This window comes from Lolium perenne, chromosome 2 (genome assembly GCF_019359855.2).
Source record: "Lolium perenne isolate Kyuss_39 chromosome 2, Kyuss_2.0, whole genome shotgun sequence".
In the NCBI taxonomy this organism is placed as follows: domain Eukaryota; kingdom Viridiplantae; phylum Streptophyta; class Magnoliopsida; order Poales; family Poaceae; genus Lolium; species Lolium perenne.
The window spans coordinates 281,351,810-281,379,508 of record NC_067245.2 but is presented as its reverse complement, the minus strand read 5'-3'; the positions used below and the strand labels follow the sequence as shown (position 1 = coordinate 281,379,508).

At 47.0% G+C, this 27,699-nt stretch overlaps 2 protein-coding genes across 2 annotated transcripts; both read left to right on the top strand.

The window, feature by feature from the left end:
- The first annotated feature begins 372 nt into the window (after positions 1-372).
- LOC127336551 (anthocyanidin 3-O-glucosyltransferase) lies at positions 373-2,161 on the top strand. The gene is made up of 2 exons (XM_051363375.2): positions 373-992; positions 1,076-2,161. The coding sequence occupies exons 1-2, from the start codon at positions 512-514 to the stop codon at positions 1,954-1,956; spliced, it is 1,362 nt and encodes a 453-aa protein (XP_051219335.1). The 5' UTR covers positions 373-511; the 3' UTR covers positions 1,957-2,161.
- Positions 2,162-23,559: 21,398 nt separating this feature from the next.
- On the top strand, positions 23,560-25,877 carry LOC127336550 (uncharacterized). The gene is made up of 4 exons (XM_051363374.2): positions 23,560-23,740; positions 25,036-25,132; positions 25,225-25,279; positions 25,365-25,877. Exons 1-4 carry the CDS (start codon positions 23,606-23,608, stop codon positions 25,465-25,467), a joined length of 390 nt encoding a protein of 129 aa, XP_051219334.1. The 5' UTR covers positions 23,560-23,605; the 3' UTR covers positions 25,468-25,877.
- Positions 25,878-27,699: the final 1,822 nt, after the last annotated feature.

The window sequence follows — 27,699 nt, the reverse complement described above, 5'->3', positions numbered from 1 at the left end:
GGATGCATGCTACCAAACACGCCCAAAAGTGCTGCAGAAATGAACTCTCGTGAGCTTTTTTCCAGAACGAGGGAACGGAGAGGAGGGGCAGATTCGGAATCCATCTACACAGATGAACACCACGCCTTATGCTAGCTATGAGCAAGACTTGAAAAAACTTATGCTCCAAGATACGGAAGGAGTAATTAAGAAGAGTACGTCACAGGCCCGAATCGACCCCTATGTATAGAATTATTAGTAGCTGGGATGTGCGTTCCTTAATCATCCACGGCAGCTGTTAGTAAGAAGTAGCTTGGGTATGTGGTCGCAAAAGAAATGGAGCACTTCTGTCGGCGCAGCTACCTCGGCATATAATGCATCGGCCACACCACTCTATTATCTATCTCTGACGCGCCCATAAAAACAAAAACAAAAACAACCCACCACAAAACCGAACGCACACGAGGCAGCAAAACCCACCAACGTAGGAGTACTACGGTCTACGGCTAGGCAAAATACCGAGCAAGTATAAATGGCGCCGCACATCGCTGTGGTGGCGTTTCCTTTCAGCTCCCACGCCGCCGCGGTGCTCTCCCTGACGCGCGCCCTTGCCGCCGCGGTGCCGGACGGGACGATCATCTCCTTCCTCACAACTTCCGCCTCCGCCGCGCTCCTCCGTAAAACCGGCACGCTGCCCGGAAACCTGCGTTTCGTGGAGATCGCTGACGGGGCGTCGGCGTCGTCCTCACCACCAATGTTGCCTCTCCCGCGAATGATGGAGCTTTTCATGGCGGCGGCCGAGAAGGGTGTGATCCGAGACGGGCTCGAGGCGGCCCGCGCCTCCGCGGGTGGCGCGAGGGTGAGCTGCGTGATCGGGGACGCGTTTGTCTGGATGGCCGCGGACGCCGCTGCCGCTGTCGGGGCGCCGTGGGTTCCCGTATGGACTCCGGCGTCCTTCTCCCTCCTCGCGCACCTCCACACTGACAAGCTCCGCGACGACTTGGGCGATACGGGTACGGCCGTCACTCACTCCAATCAATCTTAGTACACTACTATTACAGGCCGGATCGTTATGTCATGGATAAACATTTTGCAGGGGCGAGCAGAGTAGACGAGCCGCTCACCGCGTACGCCGGCCTGGGCGGCTACCGCTTCCGGGACCTCAACGACGGCATAGTCTCCGGCGACTTCAACCACGTCATCAACCTCCTCGTGCACCGCGCGGCGCAGCAAGCCCGCAAACACGCCATCGCCGTCGCCGTCAACTCCTTCCCGGGTCAGGACCCGCCGGACCTTACCGCCGCACTCGCTGCAGAGCTCCCAAACCCACTCCTCCTTGGCCCCTACCACCTCCTACCCGCCGCCCAACCCGCGCAAGACGAAACACCATCCGACCCGCACGGCTGCCTAGCCTGGCTGGACCGCCACCCCGCGCGCACCGTCGTGTACATCGGCTTCGGCACGGTCGCCGCGCTGCGGCCGGAAGAGCTGCGGGAGCTTGCGGCCGGTTTGGAGGCGATGGGGGCGCCGTTCCTCTGGTCGCTGGGGGAGAAGTCGTGGTCGCTGCTGCCGGCAGGCTTCCTGGAGCGCGCAGCGGGGCTCGTGGTGCCGTGGGCGCCGCAGGTGGGCGTGCTTCGGCACGCGTCTGTGGGCGCGTTCGTCACGCATGCCGGCTGGCTGTCGGTGCTGGAGGCCCTGTCCAGTGGCGTGCCAATGGCGTGCCGCCCATTCTTCGGCGACCACACCATGAACGCTCGCTCGGTGGCCAGCGTATGGGGTATCGGCGTGGCGTTCGACGGTCCGATGACGCGGGACGGAGTGGCTGACGCGGTGGCAACGCTGCTGCGCGGGGAGGAAGGGGAGCGGATGAGGGGGAGGGCGAAGGAGATGCAGGCCAACATGGACAAGGCGTTCCAGCCCGACGGCGGCTGCATCGTCAATTTTCACCACTTTGTCAAAATTGTTTGCCGCGTCTGATCACAACAAATGCTTTCCACTGTATCAACTACTACCTCCGGACGTAAATAATCGACGCGCTCACCTGCTGATGGCATGCGTGTGCAGCCCTTCCTCCGTGTCTATTAAATCCGACCGGACGGAGTAATACATAGTACTATTAAATTCCTCCTTGAAAAGTGTATTCAATTCCTTGAAACATATTTTTAATATCTCTTTACTATTATATTCGAGTCCGTACGTCATCAAAAATGTTTCACATCAAGCATCTGACCGTTCGATATAATGGACACCTATCCCACCGTCCACGAAGCGAAAAATTGGGACACAATCCTGTCTTTCCTAATCACCACGTGATCGAGGTGTCCAGAACCGCTAGGTCTTCCGCGTCTCCCAGGCGGCGGCGGAGGAAAAAATTCCTGCTCCAATCTCCGGCGTCTGCGTTGGGCCACTCTCCTTCCGCTTGCCGCTCCGGCGGTAGGAGGGAGGGGGACCCCGTTTTTGCATGGTACTTAGGGCTAGGAGTTCTCTTGCATGGCGCGCCGTTGGGGTGGTGGGAGCGGCGACCGGGCAAACAAATCTGCCTCAACTCTTCTCCCACACCGGCCCTGTTCTTCATGGCGGCGTCTCGGAGTTGGTGGCACTGTGTGCTTGCCGATCTTTCAGATCGGTGGCTTTAGGGTTCATAGATGGTGTCGGCGAGGCGGCGGCGACGACTCCATCAGATGGTTTTTTCCTCCTGCTCTGTCCCCGTTGTTGCGGCGTTGTCTCCGGCGCCAAGGTGGAGCAGAGAGGATTCGTCCAGGAGTACGTGCAGACGGTGGTCTACACTGGTGACAGCTGGAAGATGGTGCACCTTGTGGTGGGTTCGTGGTTGAAGGATGATGGTTCTGGTTCCCTACTCCGACATCGTCATGCGTGGGTGCCAGTGCTGAAGTTCGATGGCGTGTCCAGGGACATGCTGCCCTGGTCTGATTATTTCAATGGCAATGGTTTGTCCTATGGCAAACTACATTGGAGGTCCGAAAAGCTGATGATCAGCGATGGAGCCGCGTCGAGCTCAGGTGAAGAGGTGATCTGTCCATTTTTTCCTTGGTGGCTGCTACGGTGGTGCCGAAGACGATGGATAGGCGTTAGTTTGTCACATATGTTTATACTATCTTGTTGGGATTCGTAGCATAGAAAACAAAAATTTTCCTACCGCAAGAATGCAATCCAAGCCAAGATGCAATCTAGAAGACGGGAGCAACGAGGGGATGATCAAGACTCACCCTTGAAGATTTCCAAAGCCTACAAGAGTAGGCTCTTGTTGCTGCGGTAGACGATCACTTGCCGCTTGCAAAAGCGCGTAGAAGATCTTGATCACGGTGCCACAATCGGGCAGCACCTCCGTACTCGGTCACACGTTCGGTGTTGATGAAGACTACGTCCTTCTCCCCGTTCCAGCGGGCAGCGGAAGTAGTAGATCCTCCTCGGAATCCCGGCAGCACGACGGCGTGGTGGCGGTGGTGGTGGAGATCTCCGACAGAGCTTCGCCTAAGCTATGTGGGAGAGAGAGGTAGGAGGGAACCGCTAGGGTTTGGGAGAGGGGGCGCCGGCTAGGGCAGCCTTGAGGGGGTGCGGCCATGGTGGTCTTGGTGTGGCCGGCCAGCCCCTCCCCTCCCCTCTTTATATAGGTGGAAGCTGATACGTCTCCGACGTATCGATAATTTCTTATGTTCCATGCCACATTATTGATGATATCTACATGTTTTATGCACACTTTATGTCATATTCGTGCATTTTCTGGAACTAACCTATTAACAAGATGCCGAAGTGCCAGTTGCTGTTTTCTGCTGTTTTTGGTTTCAGAAATCCTAGTAAAGAAATATTCTCGGAATTGGACGAAATCAACGCCCAGGTTCCTATTTTGCCCGGAAGCATCCAGAACACACGAGAACCGCCAGAGAGGGGGCACAGGCCCACCAAACCCTAGGCCGGCGCGGCCAAGGGGGGGCCCGCGCCCCCCTATAGTGTCGGCACCCCTTCGACCTTCTGACGCCGCCTCTTCGCCTATATAAAGCCCCTGGACCTAAAACCTCGATACGAAAAAGCCACGGTACGAGAAACCTTCCAGAGCCGCCGCCATCGCGAAGCCAAGATCTGGGGGACAGGACTCTCTGTTCCGGCACGCCGCCGGGATGGGGAAGTGCCCCCGGAAGGCTCCTCCATCGACACCACCGCCATCTCCATCAACGCTGCTGTCTCCCATGAGGAGGGAGTAGTTCTCCATCGAGGCTCGGGGCTGTACCGGTAGCTATGTGGTTCATCTCTCTCCTATGTACTTCAATACAATAATCTCATGAGTTGCCTTACATGATTGAGATTCATATGATGATGCTTGTAATCTAGATGTCGTTATGCTAGTCAAGTGAATTTTACTTATGTGATCTCCGGAGACTCCTTGTCCCACGTGTGTAAAGGTGACAGTGTGTGCACCGTGTGGGTCTCTTAGGCTATATTTCACAGAATACTTATTCACTGTTATGAATGGCATAGTGAAGTGCTTATTTATATCTCTTTATGATTGCAATGTGTTTTGTATCACAATTCATCTATGTGCTACTCTAGTGATGTTATTAAAGTAGTTCTATTCCTCCTGCACGGTGTAATGGTGACAGTGTGTGCATCCGTGTTAGTACTTGGTTTATGCTATGATCGTGATCTCTTGTAGATTATGAAGTTAACTATTGCTATGATGGTATTGATGTGATCTATTCCTCCTACATAGCGTGAAGGTGACAGTGTGCATGCTATGTTAGTACTTGGTTTAGTCGTGTTGATCTTTCATGCACTCTAAGGTTATTTAAATATGAACATTGAATTGTGGAGCTTGTTAACTCCGGCATTGAGGGTTCGTGTAATCCTACGCAATGGTGTTCATCATCCAACAAGAGTGTAGAGTATGCATTTATCTATTCTGTTATGTGATCAATGTTGAGAGTGTCCACTAGTGAAAGTCTAATCCCTAGGCCTTGTTCCAAAATACTGCTATCGCTGCTTGTTTACTGTTTTACTGCGTTACTACTGCTGCGTTACTACTGCTTGTTTACTGTCCTGGGCAAAGCACTTTTCTGGTGCCGTTGCTACTACTCATATATATTCATACCACCTGTATTTCACTATCTCTTCGCCGAACTAGTGCACCTATTAGGTGTGTTGGGGACACAAGAGACTTCTTGCTTTGTGGTTGCAGGGTTGCATGAGAGGGATATCTTTGACCTCTTCCTCCCTGAGTTCGATAAACCTTGGGTGATCCACTTAAGGGAAAACTTGCTGCTGTTCTACAACCCTCTGCTCTTGGAGGCCCAACACTGTCTACAGGAAAAGGAGGGGGGCGTAGACATCAGAAGCCCCAAGGATTAGGTCAAAAGTCTCCGAATAAGACCCCAACATAAAACCTTTCATATGACCAAACCTAGGGGGAGTGGGACTCCCCCTTTTCCTTTGGTGGAGTGGCCGGCCACCATGGGGAGGAGTCCACTTGGGACTCCTCCCTTAGGCTGGCCGGCCAAGGTGGGTGGAGTCTCTCTAGGACTCCACCTTCCATGCTTATTTCTTCCGGACTCTTCTAGAACCTTCTAGAACCTTCCAGAGAAAATACCGGATCATTTTCAAACCTAGAAAATGACTTCCTATATATGAATCTTATTCTCCGGACCATTCCGGACCTCCTCGTGATGTCCTGGATCCCATCCGAGACTCCGAACAAAACTTCGAACTCCATTCCATATTTCCATATCTACTTAAACGACATCAAACCTTAAGTGTGTCACCCTACGGTTCGCGAACTATGTAGACATGGTTGAGACTTCTCTCCGACCAATAACCAATAGCGGGATCTGGAGATCCATAATGGCTCCCACATATTCAACGATGACTTAGTGATCGAATGAACCATTCACATACGATACCAATTCCCTTTGTCACGCGATATTTTACTTGTCCGAGGTTTGATCATTGGTATCTTTATACCTTGTTCAACCTCGTCTCTTGACAAGTACTCTTTACTCGTACCGTGGTATGTGGTCTCTTATGAACCATTCATATGCTTGCAAGCTATTTAGACGACATTCCACCGAGAGGGCCCAGAGTATATCTATCCGTCATCGGGATGGACAAATCCCACTGTTGATCCATATGCCTCAACTCATACTTTCCGGATACTTAATCCCACTTTTATAACCACCCATTTACGCAGTGGCGTTTGATGTAATCAAAGTACCTTTACGGTATAAGTGATTTACATGATCTCATGGTCAAAAGGACTAGGTAACTATGTATCGAAAGCTTATAGCAAAAAACTTAATGACGTGATCTTATGCTATGCTTAATTGGGTGTGTCCATTACATCATTCATATAATGATATAATCTTGTTATTAATAACATCCAATGTTCATGATTATGAAACTAATCATCTATTAATCAACAAGCTAGTTAAGAGGCTTACTAGGGACTTCCTGTTGTTCACATAACACACATGTATCAATGTTTCGGTTAATACAATTATAGCATGGTATGTAAACATAATCATAAACACAAAGATATATTATAATAACCATTTTATTATTGCCTCTTGGGCATATCTCCAACAGTCTTCCACTTGCACTAGAGTCAATAATCTAGTTTACATTTGTAAAGATATAACACCTTGGCCTTCTGGTGCTTTATCATGTTTTGCTCACATGAGAGGTTTTAGTCAACGATTCTGACAAACTCAGAAACGTATGTATTTTGCAATTCATTAGCGTCTTTACGCATCACTCATTTTCCAAATGAGTCGGCATTGAATATGTTTGGTCTTCTAGTGGAACCTTAATTCCGCAGTCTGAAATATGTCACCAATATTGTCATACACAATATAGCTTCAAAATTCTGACACTGTCGGAACTACACCAAGTTCTCAAAGAACCTCTTGACTTAACATCCTCAGTCATTGTCAAAACAATGACATAATCTGCTTTCGTTTGTAGAATCCGTCACAATATTTTGAACTCTTCTAAATCTAGCATAGACAACTTCTAGCTCATGTGCTACCTTTTAAACAACACTTAGTCTAATTTGAGATTGAAATTTTTATTTTTATATGTGATAAAACAAATATCGGTGCAACACCTTACAGCGATTTGTTTGTCATTACCCCATATAAAACTATATATATATCCTTGGTTCTTCTAAAGCACACAGGGATATTCTTACTGTGGGATATTCTTACTGTTTGTCCATTGATCATCACATGTATCATTCTGGTATATGCTCCTAACTTTTTAGAACACATGACATCTGATTGTGTACATATTATTTGTGATCTAAAATCACTCATGTGTTTTTACTCATTGAGTGTCAGATACACTCAAGTCTTGTAAAAACTTCACATGAAAAGAACACCTTCTTTATATTGAACTACTTCAATATTTATTCTATGTACTTTTTAACTTAAACTTTTATGTGTTTCAATCCATCTTCATAGATCTTGACACTAAATATGTTTCAGTTCATATCCTTTCATTGAAGTTTAATTCTCAATGAAACCTTTTTAATCAATTATATAATTACATTATTTATAATCAACGATATGTCATCTACATAAAGTATTACAAATATGTCTCAGCGCTCCCACTTAATTTCTTGCAAATGCAAGTCTCTTCATCGTCTCTGATGAAATCATAACTCTTTGATCATTTCATCTGGTTAAGATTCCAACTCCGTGATACTCACTTCATCCAATTGAAGTTCGTATACCTATCTATTATTCCACGGACTAGCAAAACAATTGGTTGTATCTTATATACAGCTTTAATACACACTTCTGTTAAGTAATGTATTTCGCCATCCTACTATCATATCTCATGAAAGAAATATGTAGTGATTACTAGAATAATCCACACTAGCTGAATACCCGTGCGTTGCTACGTTTTTTTTAAAAAAATTATCAATGCAATAACTCACATGTAATCATAAAATGCACACAAAAATTCAGCCGACCTTCGTATAAAATGCTTCAGTCTAGTTCTTCTACCGTGCTTTGCCTCCAATCCGACAGATTGTGTGGTTCCAATTCGCATTTTTTTTCCTTTGGCACTCATTTTTTGCAAAGTTTTTTCTCCTTAGCTCAGCATTTTTTGTCCTATTATGAGTACATATATTGCAAAACAATGAGATAGGGGAGGGTTCCATGGCAACAACAGTGCAAGACTACGCAAATGAGTCAAGGCCGCGTTATCTGTTGTTGATCATCTTCTAATTGCAGCCGTTCGCCAAAGAATGTGCAGACCTAAGCCAATGCCTAAAAATAAGATCTGATAACGACCATATTTAGGAATATGGTTTAATTCGATTTTAATCACCAGGCTGTCGTTAGCGGACCAGCTCACAACTTCTTGTGCCGGCGGATCATGATGAGCTCGCTTCGGCTGTTGAGGGCGTAGCTCTAAATCTCTAATCGAGTCAAGCAGCCCAGCGGCTGAGCTTGCCCATCTTCCGGCCTAGGCATGTGGTGCTTGGCTCCTATTGTATAAGTTCAGTAATATTCAGAGTTTCAGACATTACAAGAAGAGAGACGGAAGGCAACATCCCCAATAACACCTAGGAGAGAACAAGCCATGGGCAGTGCAGTTTGGCCGTCCAGTTGCAGATGCGCTTGGGCCTGTGGACGAGAAAGGGCAGCGCCGAGGATCTCCCTGTCGACGGCGGCCTTGGGGCAGAGGTGTGGCGCGAAGGACTTCCTGCTCGGAGGCGGACGTGGGGCATAGGGGTGGGGCGGGGCGGAGGCCCTCCTGGCCTGTTGCTGACGCAGGGCACACGAGCGGCACCAAGGACCTCCTGGTCGGCGGTTGACGCGAGGCACCACGGGAGTGCGAAGGAGGAAGGAGATGGGACACGCATGACACGTTTCAGGATTGGACGCGAGGAGTGGCTGCGTGGGTTGGATTTTTTTCTTTCTTGACCCCTTTTTTTATCGCTAGTTTTTTTCGTGTCGCGGGATGGATAGGGAAGACGCACGACGTACGGGTCGTATTCCTGTTTAATAGTAAAGATAGACTATAAGCATTGCTACGTAAGATCTAATCTTATCGTAGTCAACCCTTTGAACTTTGTCGTAAACAACTTTTCGACAAGTCGAGCTTATTCAAGGATATTCCATCCAAGTCCTTCAATTTTATAGATCCGTTTACTTTCAAAAAATATTCATCTATCTTGGATTTCATGGCGTATAGCCATTTTAACGGAGTCAGGGCCCATCATAACTTCTTTGTATGTAGTTGGTTTATCATTGTTCAAAAACAATCATTTGTTCACAAATCATTTATTTGATCACAAAGTAAACCATACCTACAAGGTTCAATAAGTACTTCGATCTCCATGGCTAAAACACTTTGTAGTCATGGAAGCCATGATCGTCGTGGCCGCTTCCGGAATCAATATCCGATGCTGCGCTACTCTGATCATTATGCTCAGGTTCATAAACCTTATCAAGTTCTATTGTCCTCCCACTCAAATACTTCGCTAAAAACAATTTCTTGGAAATAAGTAAGAAACATCGACAAACACTTTTGTCTTTGTCTCCATAGTGGAAAGAATTCCCAATCAATTATGTGGGATAACCAACAAAGACATTCATCCGATTTTGGTTGTAAACTTATTTACTTTATACTATGCATTCCAAAATTTAAGAAAGGACTATTAGGGTTCATACCCATGCCATAACTCGTATGGTGTCATTTCAACGGATCATGATGATGCTTTATTCAGTGTAAAAGCGGTAGTCTCTAAAGCATAATCCACAAAAATATAATGGCATCAATATTTTATCTCATCATTGATCCAACAAGGTTTGGATACATCTCTCGGATACTCCATCATCATTATGATACTCCAAGAAACGTGAGTTGTAGAACAATTTCATAACTCTCTTAGATGTTCGCTAAAACTCGTAATTCAAATATTTCCCCCATGATCCAATCATAGATATTTGACTTTTCTATTACGATGATTTCCACTTCATGCTGAAATTTATTTGAATCCATTCAAATGTTTCAAACTTCTTCCTTATCGAATATATCCACATATATATTCAATTCATTGTTGGAAGTTTTCATGAAGTAGAAGAATCTCCCGCACACAACTATGCCCAGTGAACCACATACATCATCATGTATTTTTCCACTAAGTTAGTTGCCCGTTCAACTCTTGGCCTATGAACGGTATTTCAGTCATTCTCTTTAGAAAAGATTTGCAAGCGCCAAATGATTCAAAAATCGAATGACTCCAAAAATCCATTTGCATGGAGTTCCTTCATGCGTTCCTTTCTAACATGACCTAAATGGCGGTTCCACAAATAAGTGGAATTCAAATCATTTGCCTTATGGCATTTTAGCGTCAGTGTTATGTATGTGTGTTTCACCATTAAGATTTATAATAACTTATCCATCGTACATGGAGTAATGTCATAATTTGAACAACTCATTGTTTTTATTTGACCAGAGCAAAATAACAATTATTAAGTTCTTTATTATAAATTCTAAGGGCTAGATAGAATGCCAACGACGAACATAATAACACTTTATTTTTGTTCCAGACGTGCATTCCTATCATATTCCTTGTCAGTCACTTAGGCCATTGTATTCTTGTATTGCGTTGTTTTGTATGACACTTCATACCAACCAATATGTTACAAATACCCAAGAATTTCATTGTGTGACCAAACAAGGAATACATCCATAACATGTATATCATTTATATACACCTGAGCTAGACTTTCTAGTCTTTTCTTTCTTTCTACCAAAATATCTTTTGTTGTTTCTCTTTTAGCTTTCCTCATTCTCAGAAAGACACTTCACCTTCAATAACTTCTAGGTTTGTTGGTTAAATACCAATAATCTTGAGGTTCTTACTTTGAAGTTGATCATCATATGACAAGTGTTTCAGATTTCACTATTAGTAACTTTTTAATATGATGAACAATTTCACTCATAACTTTATCCATCATATCATGACGACTTTCCGAGACCATGTCTGTACATGCTAGGCTCGTAAAGTTTAACCTCAGTATTCGCATGTGCAAATCTGACTTGCACCCGTTGCATGCACTCGTAGAATCTATAACACCCGATCATCACGAGATGCTTCGAAACAACGAGTCTTAGCAACGGTGCATACTAAGGACGATCATTTCATGGATATTTGAATATCTTTAGTGTCCAACTTAGTTGGAAGATTGGGACGCCGGGCGTCTTCAACCTTCGTACATTCCCATAAAACTTATGAGTTTATGTAGTCTCACTAGATTATATTCTATCATCTTGCAATAAGGTCTTAGATATCACATATGTCTCATACCTTGCTTATTTCTGAAAACTAAATTTTCAGCTCCTTACTTTTTCAAACAGATTTGAACTTCAAGTTTCATGGAGACAAGATAACTTTAGGTACTAATTGAAATCATAGTTCTTTGAATCAACAATGTGAGGTTTACTAAAAGTTTGCAATAGGACTTAATCATTTCTTGATTCTTTAACAATATGGTACCAGTCCGTAAAGTTTCTTGTCAGATTTTAACAGTATTTCTATCTCAATTACAAGACTAGCGCTTGGTAGAAAAGGGATGCCAATACTACAAATAAATTCAAAATGCTACTCAGACTATGTTTATGATAATTAGTTCATGTTTTAATCTAATTACTAATGAACTCCCACTTAATACAACATCCCTCATAGTTGTTAAGTGGTACACGATACAGATCCACTACACCAAAACCGATCATCACGTAGATGATGTAGCTTCAATGGTGTACATCAACATGTTGATCATATCATCCATACGACTCGTGTTCAACCTTTCGGTTTCCGTTGTCCCGAGACCATGTCTGTACATGCTAGGCTCGTCAAGCAAACCCAAGTATTCCGCATGTGCAACATGGCTTACACCCGTTGTATGTGAACGTTGAGTCTATCACATCCGATCATCACGAGATGCTTCGAAACGACGAACTATATCAACGGTGCATACGAGGGGAGAACACTTTATTATCTTGATATTAATGTGAGGGATCATCTTATAATGCTACCATCGCGTTCTAACCAAAATAAGATGCATAAAGGATTAACATCACATGCAATTCATATGTGATATGATATGGCCCTTTAGTCTTTGCGCCTTCGATCTTCATCTCCAAAGCACGGACATGATCTCCATCATCAACGGGCATGATCTCCATCATCGTCGGCATAGCGTCAAGGTCCATGGCGCCGTCTTCATGGTTGTTCACCGCATGTAGCAACTATTACAACTATTTTGAAATAATAATCAACATGAAATATAAAGACAACCATAAGGCTCCTTCCGGTTGCCACAATACAATAATGATCATCTCATACATATTCATCATCACATCATGGCCATATCACATCACCAAACCCTGCAAAAACAAGTTAGACGCCTCTAATTTGGTTTGCATATTTTACGTGGTTTAGGGTTTTCGAGTAAGATCTAATCTACCTACGAACATGAACCACAACGGTGATACTAGTGTTGTCAATAGAAAGAGTAAATTGAATCTTCACTATAGTGGGAGAGACAGACACCCGCAAAGCCACTTATGCAATACAAGTTGCATGTCGAACGTGGAGCAAGTCTCATGAACGTGGTCATGTAAAGTTAGCCCGACCGCTTCATCCCACCATGCCACAAAGATGCAAAGTACTCGAACTAAAGACAACAAAGCATCAACGCCCACAAAACAATTGTGTTCTACTCGTGCAACCATCTATGCATAGACACGGCTCTGATACCACTGTTGGGATTCATAGCATAGAAAACAAAAAATTTCCTACCGCAAGAACGCAATCCAAGCCAAGATGCAATCTAGAAGACGGGAGCAACGAGGGGATGATCAAGACTCACCCTTGAAGATTTCCAAAGCCTACAAGAGTAGGCTCTTGTTGCTGCGGTAGACGATCACTTGCCGCTTGCAAAAGCGCGTAGAAGATCTTGATCACGGTGCCACAATCGGGCAGCACCTCCGTACTCGGTCACACGTTCGGTGTTGATGAAGACGACGTCCTTCTCCCCGTTCCAGCGGGCAGCGGAAGTAGTAGATCCTCCTCGGAATCCCGGCAGCACGACGGCGTGGTGGCGGTGGTGGTGGAGATCTCCGACAGAGCTTCGCCTAAGCTATGTGGGAGAGAGAGGTAGGAGGAAACCGCTAGGGTTTGGGAGAGGGGGCGCCGGCTAGGGCAGCCTTGAGGGGGTGCGGCCATGGTGGTCTTGGTGTGGCCGGCCAGCCCCTCCCCTCCCCTCTTTATATAGGTGGAAGCCCCAAGGATTAGGTCAAAAGTCTCCGAATAAGACCCCAACATAAAACCTTCCATATGACCAAACCTAGGGGGAGTGAGACTCCCCCTTTTCCTTTGGTGGAGTGGCCGGCCACCATGGGGAGGAGTCCACTTGGGACTCCTCCTCCCTTAGGCTGGCCGGCCAAGGTGGGTGGAGTCTCTCTGGGACTCCACCTTCCATGCTTATTTCTTCCGGACTCTTCTAGAACCTTCTAGAACCTTCCAGAGAAAATACCGGATCATTTTCAAACCTAGAAAATGACTTCCTATATATGAATCTTATTCTCCGGACCATTCCGGACCTCCTCGTGATGTCCTGGATCCCATCCGAGACTCCGAACAAAACTTCGAACTCCATTCCATATTTCCATATCTACTTAAACGACATCAAACCTTAAGTGTGTCACCCTACGGTTCGCGAACTATGTAGACATGGTTGAGACTTCTCTCCGACCAATAACCAATAGCGGGATCTGGAGATCCATAATGGCTCCCACATATTCAACGATGAGTTAGTGATCGAATGAACCATTCACATACGATACCAATTCCCTTTGTCACGCGATATTTTACTTGTCCGAGGTTTGATCATTGGTATCTCTATACCTTGTTCAACCTCGTCTCTTGACAAGTACTCTTTACTCGTACCGTGGTATGTGGTCTCTTATGAACCATTCATATGCTTGCAAGCTATTTAGACGACATTCCACCAAGAGGGCCCAGAGTATATCTATCCGTCATCGGGATGGACAAATCCCACTGTTGATCCATATGCCTCAACTCATACTTTCCGGATACTTAATCCCACTTTTATAACCACCCATTTACGCAGTGGCGTTTGATGTAATCAAAGTACCTTTCCGGTATAAGTGATTTACATGATCTCATGGTCAAAAGGACTAGGTAACTATGTATCGAAAGCTTATAGCAAAAAACTTAATGACGTGATCTTATGCTATGCTTAATTGGGTGTGTCCATTACATCATTCATATAATGATATAATCTTGTTATTAATAACATCCAATGTTCATGATTATGAAACTAATCATCTATTAATCAACAAGCTAGTTAAGAGGCTTACTAGGGACTTCTTGTTGTTCACATAACACACATGTATCAATGTTTCGGTTAATACAATTATAGCATGGTATGTAAAGATAATCATAAACACAAAGATATATTATAATAACCATTTTATTATTGCCTCTTGAGCATATCTCCAACATATCTTTCCAGATCCGTAAGATCGGTGTGTACGTACTTTGTATCTCGTCTTTTATCTATCAATGAGAATCGTATTACCATGCAAAAAAAATCACCACGTGGTCCGCTCCCTCTCTTTCTTCTATGAAAATATTGGAATGCACCCGTTGGTGTGATAGGAGACGAAAAAATTGGGACACGATCTCATCTTTCCTAACTAAGACGGGATCCCCTCATTCTCTTTCCTCTAAGGAAAATAGTAAAGGTGCACGTGCCACGCACGTCTAATATACCATTAGCCAAATATATTACAAACGTGAAACTCAAATTGTTTCAACGTCCATGTCAGTTGACATGTACATGTAGATCTAATTCCATCCCATTATTTATTCTCTAGCGAATTCTCAAATTGTGAAAGTCTAGAGTATTAAGGCCGTAATGATCCTTGCTGAGTGAATGTCTCTTCGATCATACTTATAGTAAGATTTATTTTCTTTTTATATTAATGATCATACTAATGAATCATGGAACAATTTTTCAATAACCCCGAACTTATCTTTCCTTTATTAAACCAAGGAATCCAGGAACACACATGTGCCAGTGAAAAAAAAGGTACTCCCTCCTAAAAAAGCATCCCAACTTTGTCCAGATACGAAGGCGTCTAGACGAAGTTGGAAAGCATTTTTAGGAACGGGCGGAGTACATACATAACCATAACACATACAAGTGTGTAATACTATACTAAATTACAGTTTTCACCCCAACTACACGGTGAGGCCATTCTCAAGGAGCTCGAATCAAACAGGGCACTCTTACCTCGCAACCACGGTGACAATCTTCAACACTGCGCTGTCCGTTCATCCTCCATGTCACTCCCGTTGACAATTGATGCAGACAAGTAACTAAACCAAATTGAGTAACAGTAAAACGTAATCATAGCGATTTGGGGTCCTCAGTCGTCCGATCAGCCACACCTACGTACCAGATCGTTCGGCCATCCTAGCTCGTTACAAGCACTCATTTGTTCCGGAATTTCGCGTTATTGGGCAGCCCAAGATCACGGGGCTGCTACTCCGCAAATTGATCCTGCTGCATTCTCACAGTTTGATCATCTTTCCTTGTAAGCATATTAGCAATACCAATTAAATTGTTCATCTTTCCTTGTAAGCATATTAGCAGTTTGATCTTTATCGGCAATGAACTTCATGCTTTGGTTATAAGCTCCGGAATAAAGTCTCCTGAACTTCAAGAACAGCCAGTTTTTGTTACAAGCATATTAGGACACCGCTTGGATCGCCTGCCCCCGTTGTGCATGGACTTGATTATAATTAGTGTTGGAGATATGCCCAATAGGTAATAATAAAGTGATTATTATTATATCGTTGTATGATAAATGTTTGCATCGCATGCTATAATTGTATTAACCGGAAACATTAATATTTGTGTGTTTTGTAAACATAAAAGAGTCTCTAGTAAGCCTCTTGTTAAACTAGCTTGTTGATTAATAGATGATCATGATTTATTGATCATGAACATTTGATGTTATTAATAACAAGATCATATCATTAGGAGAATGATGTGATAGACACACACTCATAGTAAGCATAGGATAAGATCAAGTCATTAAGTTCGTTTTGCTACAAGCTTTCAAATACATAGTTACCTAATTCTTCAACCATAAGATCATGTTAATCACTAACACCGAATGGATGCTTTGATGACAACAAATGCCACTTCGTAATTGGATGGTTATAAAGGTGGCATTGGATATTATGAAAGTATGAGTTGAAGCGCATGGATAAAAAGTGAGATTTGTTCATCCAAATGACGGATAGATATACTCTAGGCCCTCTTGGTGTAATATCATCCAATTAGCTTGCAAGCATGTGACTGAGTCAAAAGGGATGTCATATCACGGTATGAGTAAAGAGTACTTATCGGTACCGAGGTTGAAATAGGTATGGAGATACAGATGATCGAACCTCGGATAAGTAAAATATCACGCTACAAAGGGAATCGGTATCGTATGTTAATGGTTCTTTCGATCCCGAAGTCATCATTGAATATATGGGATCCATTATGGATCTCTAGGTCCCACTATTGGTGAGGTGTCTCGATCATATTTGCATAGTTCACGAACCGTAAGGTGGCACACTTAAGGTTCAATATTGTTTCAAATAGATATGGAATATGAGATGGAGACCGAATATTGTTCAGAGTCTCGGATGGGAACCAAGACATCATGAGGAGGTTCGGAATGGTCCGGAGAATAAGATTCATATAAGGAAATTTATTTTCCGGGGTTCAGAAAAGTTCGGGAATTTTTCGGTCGAAGACCAGAGGGTTTCTAGAAGGTTCCAGAGGGGCCACTGGTGGGACCATGACCGCGGGAGGGGCCAGCTGAGATGATGTGGTGCTGCCCAGCCCTAATGGGTCGGGCGCACTCGGCCTCAAGGCCCAGGCCGGCCAAACCCTAGGGTTTAGGGGAAACCCTAAAGGGGGAGACTTGGGGGGGGGGGGGGGGGCAAGTTCCCCTCCCTCTCTCCTTGCGCCGGCTCTAGGGCTTGGAGGAGGGGCCAAGGCTGCCCTGGCCCACCCTCCCCTATATAAAGAGGGAGGGGCCAGGGGCGCAGCCAACCCCTTCCGTCCAACCCTATCCGCCACCTCTCCTTCCTCCTCATACTTCTTGCGCCGACTTGGAGAAGCCCTGCAGGAATTTCTCCTCCACCATCACCACCACCACGCCGTCGTGCTGCTGGAATTCCAAGGGGATCTAGTACCTCTGCTGCCCGCTGGAACGGGGAGAGGAAGGTCTTCATCGACTCCGTACGTGTGCCCGAGTGCGGAAGTGCTGCCGGATCGTAACACCGGAAGGGTCGTCTTCATAAACCAGGAGATCGGATCTCGTTAAGTAAATGGATCATGGAGGATTATTTCTCATCTATCTCGGTGCACTTATCTCATAAATTAGATCTTGGCTTTTCCATAGATTGGATCTTGGTTTTATTCGTTTTTGCGGTAGAATTTTTTTGTTTTCTATGCTACAAACCCTAATGTACTTCAAGCTACGTTCGGCAAAAGCCCCTATCCATCGATTAGGAAATTTCATCATGTGCGTGTTTGAGGCATTTTCGTTCTCATCTGCGTTCCCAGATGCACTTTACACATTTAAATTCAACATAAATTAAATTTTTTTCAATTTTATCATGTATTACAGAGTTAGATGAAAAAACGGCTAAATTTTAACTAGAACCTAGCCTACTCGTCATTGCCCAGACGCACGATGGCTAGGCTTCACTGTCGTTCTTCCTCTTAGCCTGATGGTCACGTGTCCGCCTTGCCGCCATTGCTTCACGTATCTGCCAGTGTTGCATCACCGCGGGTGTAGCTGGAGTTTCCTTGCGATGCTGGTCCTTCATATATGGCCGAAGCAGGCGGTACGCCTCATTTCGGGCGACCTGCGCTGCTTTACGGGCGACGGCGTCGGTGCGGGTTCGAGCGTTGAGTTCGAAATTCCCTGCCACTCGGCCGCCATGATACCGCTCGATGGAGATCCGGGTGATGTGTTTCCATCTGGCCTCGTTGGTCTCCTCTCGGGCATGGACGACATCCCTAAGCTGATAAGTACCTTTTTGTTTGGGCCTCTAGGTGCTTTCTATAAAAACAAAAGAGTTGGCTACATTATGAGCTTTTGCTGAAGCATGTCTCCTTCCAACAGAATAAAAAAGCACGCGTGAAAGGTGCTTCTAGAGCTTTTCCTTGACTCTCGAACCGGTGACCTTTACTTGTACATTTTGATTCTCAAAATTTCAGCCAAACTGCAATAACTTAGTTGAATCAGAGCCAAACCACTTTTTTCCCTTCCGTCTCTGGTCGAAGAGAAAATTACAAAAACCAACAACATTTCAGGCTAGGGTAACAAAAAACTCACCACTTTACGTTGGGATCTCAAAAAACCACCGGTCAAGACGTAACACGTAACAAAAAAACATTGAACCAACTCTGATGCTGGATTTAATGACCAAACTAGCATGTGGGTCCCGTTGTCAGGCTAATGTGGCGACCATTAATGAGCAAGGGAGAAGATGGTTCTACTCCCTCCGTGCAGGATAACTAGGCCTCCTACGAAAATCATCGCAACCAAGGCAGCAACTTATTGGCGTTGTTTCCTAGAGCCCAAAACTGCCGATTCCACCAGTCAACTGCAGTTTCGATAATTTGGCAATAAAAGCTCATAATTTCGGCGATGCAAAACGTCACATTGATGGAGCAAAAAACCTGAAAGAGATCCGCGCGAGTAGCGAAAATTCTTGCGCTATTTTTACGTCGCAGGATTGGGCAGTTTCGATTTTTTCGTTCGCTCCTTCCTTCCCCGCTAGCGATAGTTTCCTTCCCCGCCGAGGGCGAAGCTTTCCTTCCCGATCCCGCGCTCAATCTGCCCAAAATCATGGCGGCAATTTTTGTTTTGATCTCCAAATCGAGCGCTGTTATATACGGCATCTCCTCGCCTCCTCTCTTCTGCATCTCATCACCTCCTCTCATCTCGCTCCCTCTCCCCTTTCCAATGGCCGAAGAAGAACCAGAGAGCTCGTCGCGGCGGAAAATTCGAACGCTTGGCTTGACTGGTCTTCGATCGGCGGCGCCATTCATCAATGGCTCATGGCTGGAGAGGCCCGTGCGCCCTCCACCATCGAACCCTGCGCGGCGCGTCGGCCTGATGCGTCCGCACGATTCTTCTCTCATTGGCGGCAGCGACAGTCCATTCTCTTTTCCTTCCGCGGGGGAAGCGAGCGGTAGCGGCGGTGGACAAGCAATCGTCAGCGGCGGTGGACAGGCAAGCAGGAGCGGCGGTGGGAGGACGCAAGCTTCGCAAGAACGCAAATCTTTTGGTACCGGGAGCCTACATCCTAAGCAAAGGAATATGGAAGGCTCACCGCGGATGCCACACTTGAGGCACAAAGCTAGATGAATGCACACCTCGCAAGTTGAGGTCGGGTTGGAGTAGGTTCTGTGTACGACATCTTGCACGAGGTTAGCGGTGTGGACGTACCTAGCCAAAATCCTTGCATCTGTAGCTTCGACGTTGGTTGCACGATCCACTTTATCAAAAAGATCTTCGATGTTTTTATGAACCATCTGAAATTCATCCTCTAGTTCTTGTACTTGGCCTTGCGTCATCTCCACATCGCCATCCTCCTCGACTTGGACGGCATCAACCTCGCCCTCCACCTCTCCTTCTACATGGACGCTGTCCACCTCTCCTTCTCCATGGATGTCCTCCATCTCTCCTTCTCCATGAACCTCAACTTCCTTCTCCATTTGGCTTCCACCTCGCTGGTTCAAGGAATAGCAAAGCAAATGGTTCTACTTTTATACACCAAGGGGGATAGGTGCGGTGTGAAAAGGAGATCAAAAACTGCAGATTCGTTTTAGTCCATGCATGCACAAGCTGTTCACACGGAGAGATTGAAGCAAGCTGTTCACACGGAAAGAAACGGCTCGGGAGAGAATTAAGGATAGAGAGAGGAAACGTGCGGTGGTGGAGGAGATTAGCCATAATTAGGCCCAGTGATTTAGGAGCAATTAATTCTAACAGGCCTTGTGGAGGTGGAGTTTCTGGACAAATAGATTTCCACTAGAGGACTAGTTATCCTGGACGGAGGGAGTACTTCTGGACGTTTTTGTAAATTTTAGTGGGACTTAACATGGAACACATTTATTCCATCAAGTAGCAGGCACACCTGCATCACTGGCCACCAACACCATAACATGGTTTGGCATATTGTCTATCCACACCCGGTTAGACACCTGAGCACTTGCTCCCATTGCTGCTAGAGCATGGGCTACTTTATTACAAAATCTGGGACTGTAAGAAAAACTAACTGATGAAAAAGTAGTGCCCACCGGCGACGAGAAATGTCATTGTACCGTGTACGGGACATCCTGCACACGTTATGCCCGTTAGATTCACAATATTTTCTGCTTTTAGATTTGTGTTGCACCTCATTCAATTTTATTGTGTTTCGAAAATCTGAATCGGACTGTTTTTCAATGAAACATGTTGATTTATTGCACAGGAGTTCCCGTGCACACGGTACTTTCTCCGCTCTCCACGGGCTATCAGCTCTGGCTAGATTCATGGCTTCCGTGCTAGGCCGTCGGTGCTGGTGCCGGCCCTTAGCTTCGGCTGGATCCCGGCATGCTGCCCTCGCCACCACTTCTCCTATAGGCCCCTCCGTGGTCACCGGCATGCTGGCCCCGCCGCGACCCTCACCTGGGTGCGCTTGCCGCCGCGCCGATCTTCGAGAGCACAGGCGCCGACAGCCGGCACGAGCGCCGCCGCATCAAGAACAGAAGGACGAACATCCATCGTGGCATCAAAGAGCAAAACTGCCACACTGCTTATTAAATAATTAGAGCAACACCAACACGTTACACGCTTACACTTCAAGGACATGACCCACGCCATTATATGTGCGCGTGCACTGATGCGCGGCTAGGGTGGCGTGCCATAGCCCAAACTGTCCGAGCTCGGGCTCGCCGGCCGCGCATCTCCGGGTGGCGCTGTGGCACCCTTCGATGCAGGCGCTCCGGTGCCACCCGCGCCGGCACCTCCATGCCCAGGCGCGGCCGGGACTCCATGCACCACAGGATCATGGGTGCCAGCAACCACGGGCGCGTGGGTACTCCCGGTACTGGTAGAAACCTTCGGTGCAGGGGGGAGCGGGGGACTGCACCCACCCGTGGACGCCCCCGGGGACGCAGCGTGTGCTCCATGGTATTCTGTCCCTGGGATTGGCGGTGGAAAGTAAAACCCCGTGATCACGTCCGGTGGCGGTGGAGTAGTCCTGCCGCTCGACGCTCTATTTGCGCGCGGTGGAGGTGAGCTGACACTGGCGTGCGCCTCTGGCGTTGCCGGCCCGCGTGCACCACCACCGGAAACTCTGGTTGCGGGCGGTGGAGGGAAGCTGGCAGTCGTGTTCACCTTTGGCGTTGGCGACAGGCGTGCACCGCCACCGGAAGCTCTGGTTGCGCTCGGTGGAGAGACGCTGGCACTGCTGCGCGCCGGCGCGAGTGCACCACCACCGGAAACTCTATGTGCGCGCGGTGGAGGGGAGCTGACACTGGTGCGCGCCTCTGGTGTTGTCGGCGCGCGTGCACCACCACCAGAAACTCTGGCTGCGCGTGGTGAAGGGGAGCTGCTGACAGTGATGTGCGCCTCTGGCGTTGGCGGCGCGCGTGCGCCACCACCGGAAACTCTGGTTGTGCGCGGTGGAGGAGAGCTCACGCTCGCGTAGGCGTCTGGCGACGACGGCGTGCGTGTATCACCACCGGACACCCTGGCTGTACGGGGTGGAGGGAACCCGACGCTCGTGTACGCCTCCGGCGCTGGTGGCGAGCGTGCGCCACCACCGGAAACTGTTGATGAGCGCGGTGGAGGGAAGCGCACGCTCGTGGACTCCTTTGGCGCAGGCGATGCGCGTGCACTACCACCACCGGAAACCGTGGATGCAGGCGGTGGAGAGAAGCGCACGCTCGTGGACTCCTCTGGCGGTGCGCGTGCACTACCACCACCGGAAACCGTGGATGCGCGTGGTGGAGGGAAGCGCACGCTCGTGGTCGTGGACTCCTCTGGCGCAGGCGGTGCGCGTGCACCGCCACCGCCGATGTGGTCGCGGAGGGTCGCGTCGCACTGCTTCCTTAGTCCGCGCGGGATGAGCGCGCCGACGAGGCCGCTGGTGAAGAGGTCGCAGAAGATGTCGATTTCGCCGGCCGCCTCGCAGCAGTGGAGCGGCACGGGGCGCCCGGTGAGGAAGGACTCGAGCAGGTTGTGCTTGCACGAGCACAGCGCCCGGATCGACTCCCAGCACATGCCCGGGTCCTGGAGCGGGTCGGAGGAGAAGGGGTCGACGACGGCGAGCGAGCGCCGGGGCGCCGCGGAGACGGAAATGGCGACGTGAGCAAGGCACGCGGCCAGGAGCGCGGCGAGGATCGAGGCCCTCATGGTTGTTGGTCTTGGGCAACTCTGTGGCTGCGTCGATCGGCTTTGTACTTGGAGCTATGCTGTCGTGTGTAGAAGTCTATTTATATATACGGTGCTCGCGCCTTGTGGCTGTTCGAACGTTTTGCGTGTTAGCACACTAATGCTAGGTAATGTGTCACTAACTGCGATATGTAATAACATAAACGTTCTGAAATTCCTCCATTCTTCATGCGAGTTAATAGTATGGTACAAACCGTGATGTGTAATGTAACGTCAGAAAGATCTAAAGTTCGCCATGCCCAAATCCACAACTATCAATCCTTTTTTTCGGATCTTTATCGAAAAAATTCAATCCTTTTCAGATGATGTCATATTTTCTTTGACAGAGAATTTTTTATGCTAGTTCTCTGAGAACTAAGTTCATGCTCAGTTAAATCCTACACTGTTTGATTGCATCATGCATATGAGTTACAAGTTAGATTGCACCTGAGTATTTTCAATTCTAAGTGGGGCTGCAACTGAGATTTTTTGAGTTGCAAGTGGGGATGCAACTAAAAAAATTATTCGGGTCGTTCGATTTGCTTCGTGCTTTGTGCAAGTCATCAGTTGTAACATGAGTTGCAACTGGGATTTGATGACATCATCTAACTGAGAACGAAGTTAGCTCTCAGTCGACTGAGAAATAATCACACCCAACTTTTATTGTCTTGTAGAAAAAGTGCAACCACAACAGTAAAAAAAAGTGCAACTCATTTACAGTTCTACTTTTATGCCATTGTACTTCTCTATCGAAAAAATTGCAATTGTGATGAGTTGCATATTTTTAAACTGCGTTTGAATTTTTTAGGTGGCCGAATATTTAAAAAATCTTAGTGACAACTGACAAACCATTTCTGAAGTGGTTTTCTTTGGCATATTTTGAAAAGAAAATGTAAAAATAAACTGCATACGGTGGGCTCGAAAGTTAAGACTGAAGATCATGGAAAGCCAAAAGATCTGATGGCGAGCCCAACAAGCGAAGGCCTAACGTGGTCAAATCGTCAATGGATAACGCACCCTGGAAACGTTTCAACAATTGAGCGGCTCTGTAGACCCGTGGTGGCCACCCATGCCTGTGACGCCGGCGGCCGGCCCCAGCTGCGCAGGATTGCCGCCGCAGACTCCGGAGAGCTCGCTCCCCGGATTACATGGCCCCCCACGGCGTCTGGGCGTTTCGAAGCCGTCATGGGTCGTCCGCACCGAGGTGAGCTGGACCTTTTCCCTTTGTCCATTCTTTCTGTTCCCGTTTCCGCAATTTGTCGAACAATTGATAGGTGGGAAGCGACATGGTTAAACCTTTAGTAACCGTAGCTACGATTATCGTCACGGGATACCTTCTGGGACAAGGCATCTGTCGATTGCTCGTCTGGTTGATTCATGTCCTCGGCAGCGTTTCGTAAAGGAGAGGTTCAGAGGAAAGGATGGAGATAGCAGGAATCCAAAATAAAATACACCGGACAGAAAATTAGGTACAGAGTTGTAACCTAACGAAGACATCGTGTGTTTGTTGTTGCAACTTTATTGATCATCGCCCCTGCGAAGAAAAGGTACTCTGTAGAACATTGAGGTTGAAATGCTTCTGCTTCTAAGTAGGTCTGAGGCAGTAAAGTTATCATAAGTCTGAGAAACATGGGCAAATTGATGTTGCACACTTGCCTGACACCCCTAGTGTGTGGGGGTAAAAAGCATTGTAGCTGATTCATTTATGGAATCCAACAGCCACTTATGTGCATATTTTGTGTTGTCCCACTTCAGATCTTATGCTTCAAATGCCTTATTACAGCCAGAAAAAAAAAAAGCAAAATCATATTCTTTGATTTGGGGGGCGGCATGCTGTGATTTTCTTACAAAACCACAGAAGACAGATCGTAGCCATTGTTGGGTTTACAGTACATAAGTTAAACGAATTACAATGGAGGAACATGAAGTACGTGAGATTGGATCATCAAAAGAGAAGCATGACAGTACAAGAGGGATGGGGGCCGTTTAGACCAGGAAGTTGAAACAATGGGAGTGTACATCAACTGTGTTTAGAAAATTACGCAAACTCCAATTCAAGATTTAGTTTTAGCAAGTTCTAGCACACTGGTGATACAATCAGGTGATCAGGTCCTCACTGAATTATGCACTGGCCTTGTGGAATTGGAGCAGCATCTGAACTTTGGCTTACAGCATAGTATGCAGTGTATACCAAATATAGCCTCTGCACTTAAGTTACAGCTGTTTCAGTTGTTGCCAAGTAATCAAGACAAGGCGACAAGCCAAGTAACCATGCTCTTTGTGTATCAATGTGACGATATCATTATCTTGCCACATCACTTGTGATCCTCCGCCAAATTCAGGAATAGGAGTATTCACCTTGCACGAGAAAATGAGATAGCCAGATAGGACACCAAGAGAAATATGCATTAGGTGATATGAACGAGTGAGCATTATGTGTCAATCTTTTACTTGGTTATTGACCAATTCCCTGATGTCTTACTTGTAACCATGACGCAGTCAAATGTTAGGAGAGAACGACCAAAACGGCGTGAACCTCCATGCACCATCTGCAATGGCACAGGGGCAATAGATTGCCGCATCTGTTTTGGTAGAGGTATCTATTTTACTCCCATGCTTAGCTTCTCTTGCTGATAGCATGATCTGTACTACCAAGTCTCTTATGAAAATCGGGCCTCAAATTTGCAGGAAGAACAAACCATGTCAATCTTGTCATGCTCCCCAAGGGTGAATGGCCACAATGGTGAGGACACCCCTAATCATATAAAATGTCCAGCATAAGGTACCGACTACCAGCATGCCTGGCTCACTTGACTTCCATTTGTCAGGTGCAAAATATGTGGGGGCAGTGGCCTAGATTACTGCCACCGGTGTCACGGAACAGGTGAATATCGAGAACCCATGGGCTTTCACTTCACTGTCAATAGGTAATGAGCTTGGCACAAGGAGTTCTGGAAGGCCAGTTAAGTTGAATAGCTTTGCCAAAAAAGCAAGTCCGATTGAGGCTGTAAGACGTATGTTTGAGTGAGCCGTGGGAAGTTGTAGCCCAATACTGGAAGGGTGCTACTGTGAAAACTTTGATGCGGTGGCAGTGATGTACGAGAGTATTTTTCTCAACAAAGAAAATGGGATGCAATTATGATCAGGGGGTCATCAGTTCAATTAACTGGCCAAAATTGTGTAAGCAACTGTATATCAGGTGATAAATAAGGGCTATGCTTCTGAGCTCTTGAGGATGAAAGTGTGCATCTTAAAGCTTTGTTAAATGTAAAACGTCGATTTACCACATCTGAACACACTGCATAGCGATGCTCCATATTAACCGCGTGTTTGTATTGTAACCCGTTTGTTCCATTTTGTTTTTATGGTGTTTTTTTATCCCAAAATTCAAATATCTAACGGCTACCGTGGATTAGAGATGGATTACCATAAAACAGCCTTACTATCATTGCATGCAAATATCGGGTGTTTTTTTTTGAGAAAGCGTGTACCATTCATACATAACATCGAGTACAAGACACGTACACACCCAACGGAAGCAGCCAGAAAGGCCACGTCAACCCGTACAAATGCAGAAAGAACCCTCTAAAACAAGATATTACAAAGGAGTCCCTGAGAGTCCCTGCAGCACCGCCATCGGTCGTCCCCCGTCTCCGCCGTCGCCTCAGCGACCACCAGAGAACTGGAGACGACAAGCCAGCAAGCCCAAGCACGGCGCGGCTCCATCGCTGCTCATCAGCTTTAAGAACCTCAAAAGTGGCTCGCCGGAGGCGAGACCTTTGTCGCTGGAGATCGTCGGTCGGGGCCTCACCCCAAGCCAGACACCGAGCTTCAGATCGGACGCAACCCGTCAACGCCGTTGAGAGTTGACGCCAAATCCGCCACCTTGCGATCCACAAACGGGTACAGATCACGTCGTCTTCCTGACCATCGCCGGATACACCGGCGGAAAACGACTCATGTACAGACTCCCAGACTCCACGGTGGCGCCGGAGCATGCGCCACTGCGACGGCGGAGCCGGAGAACAAAAGTCCGAACCGAGGACACCACCGCCGCCACGGCGTCCCCGGGCGGAAGACCTTGGCTCCCGATCCATCCACACCCAAGACGAAGCAGGAGCACCTTTATTCGCCGCCGCCGCCGATGACGCCGCTAAAGCCGCCGCACCGGACAGCCGACAACCTAAGCTACTAGGCCTACAAACCTACAGCTATACAACTCCGGTCGTCAGATCCGGCGCCTCCCTCCACGCCGACGAGCACAAGGCCCTCGGGGGAGGAAGACGCCGGAGCCAACGCCGGAAAACGAGTCTCCCCTGGTCGCCTTTACTGTGGAGGAGATGGGGAGAAGAGTTGGCTAGCTCTGACCTGTGCGACGACCCAGTCAAATATCGGGTGTTTGGATGCGGTCACAAGGTCTGTCTGCACGTTGCACAAAGCAACTCACCAGCTCGTCTCCTTCTCTGACCCTGCCTCCTCGAGCTCGTCTCCCATGGGGTCAGCAAATCAAACTATGTCATCACGTGTACAAACCGGATCGTCTACCCCGTACCTGAGGGTTGTAGCGTCACGTCGCCCTGTGTATAAGGCAGTGATGCTTCCCTATAAATATCGGGGCCTGTCCCTCGGAGAGGGGGTTCCGAATTCTTCCATGTCCATATATAGCACGTTGTTCGTCTTCTCAGAGAAGAGAGGAGAGACAGAGCCGGCTTAAGCCGGCTATACCACCCTTGTGCATTGAGCACCTCACACGCTTGTTTATAGCACATGACGTAGGGTTTTTATAAAATCTATGGTACCGAACAAGGGCTAAGGGCATCTCCAGCGAGCTGATCCAAATCATCTGATTTTGTCCAATTTATTCTCCCCACGAAAAATTTGAGGTGGCTTGTCCAACATATGTGAACACATGTCACAACAGGAGGGTCCAATTTATACTCACACAACAGCTAGGTGGCCCATGTATTGTGGCCATTCCCATGGGGCCATGTCATAGGCCACCAAAGTCAAAAATGTGGTAGTGCTCCAATGGGAGCATTTAAACATGGGAGGACCATGGCCCAATCTGCCCTGCCAAGCATGGGAGAAAGAGAAAACTAGACACAAGCGCTAACCAACGCCTGTCCGTCTCGACTCATTCATGACGCAAATTTAGTGAACGGA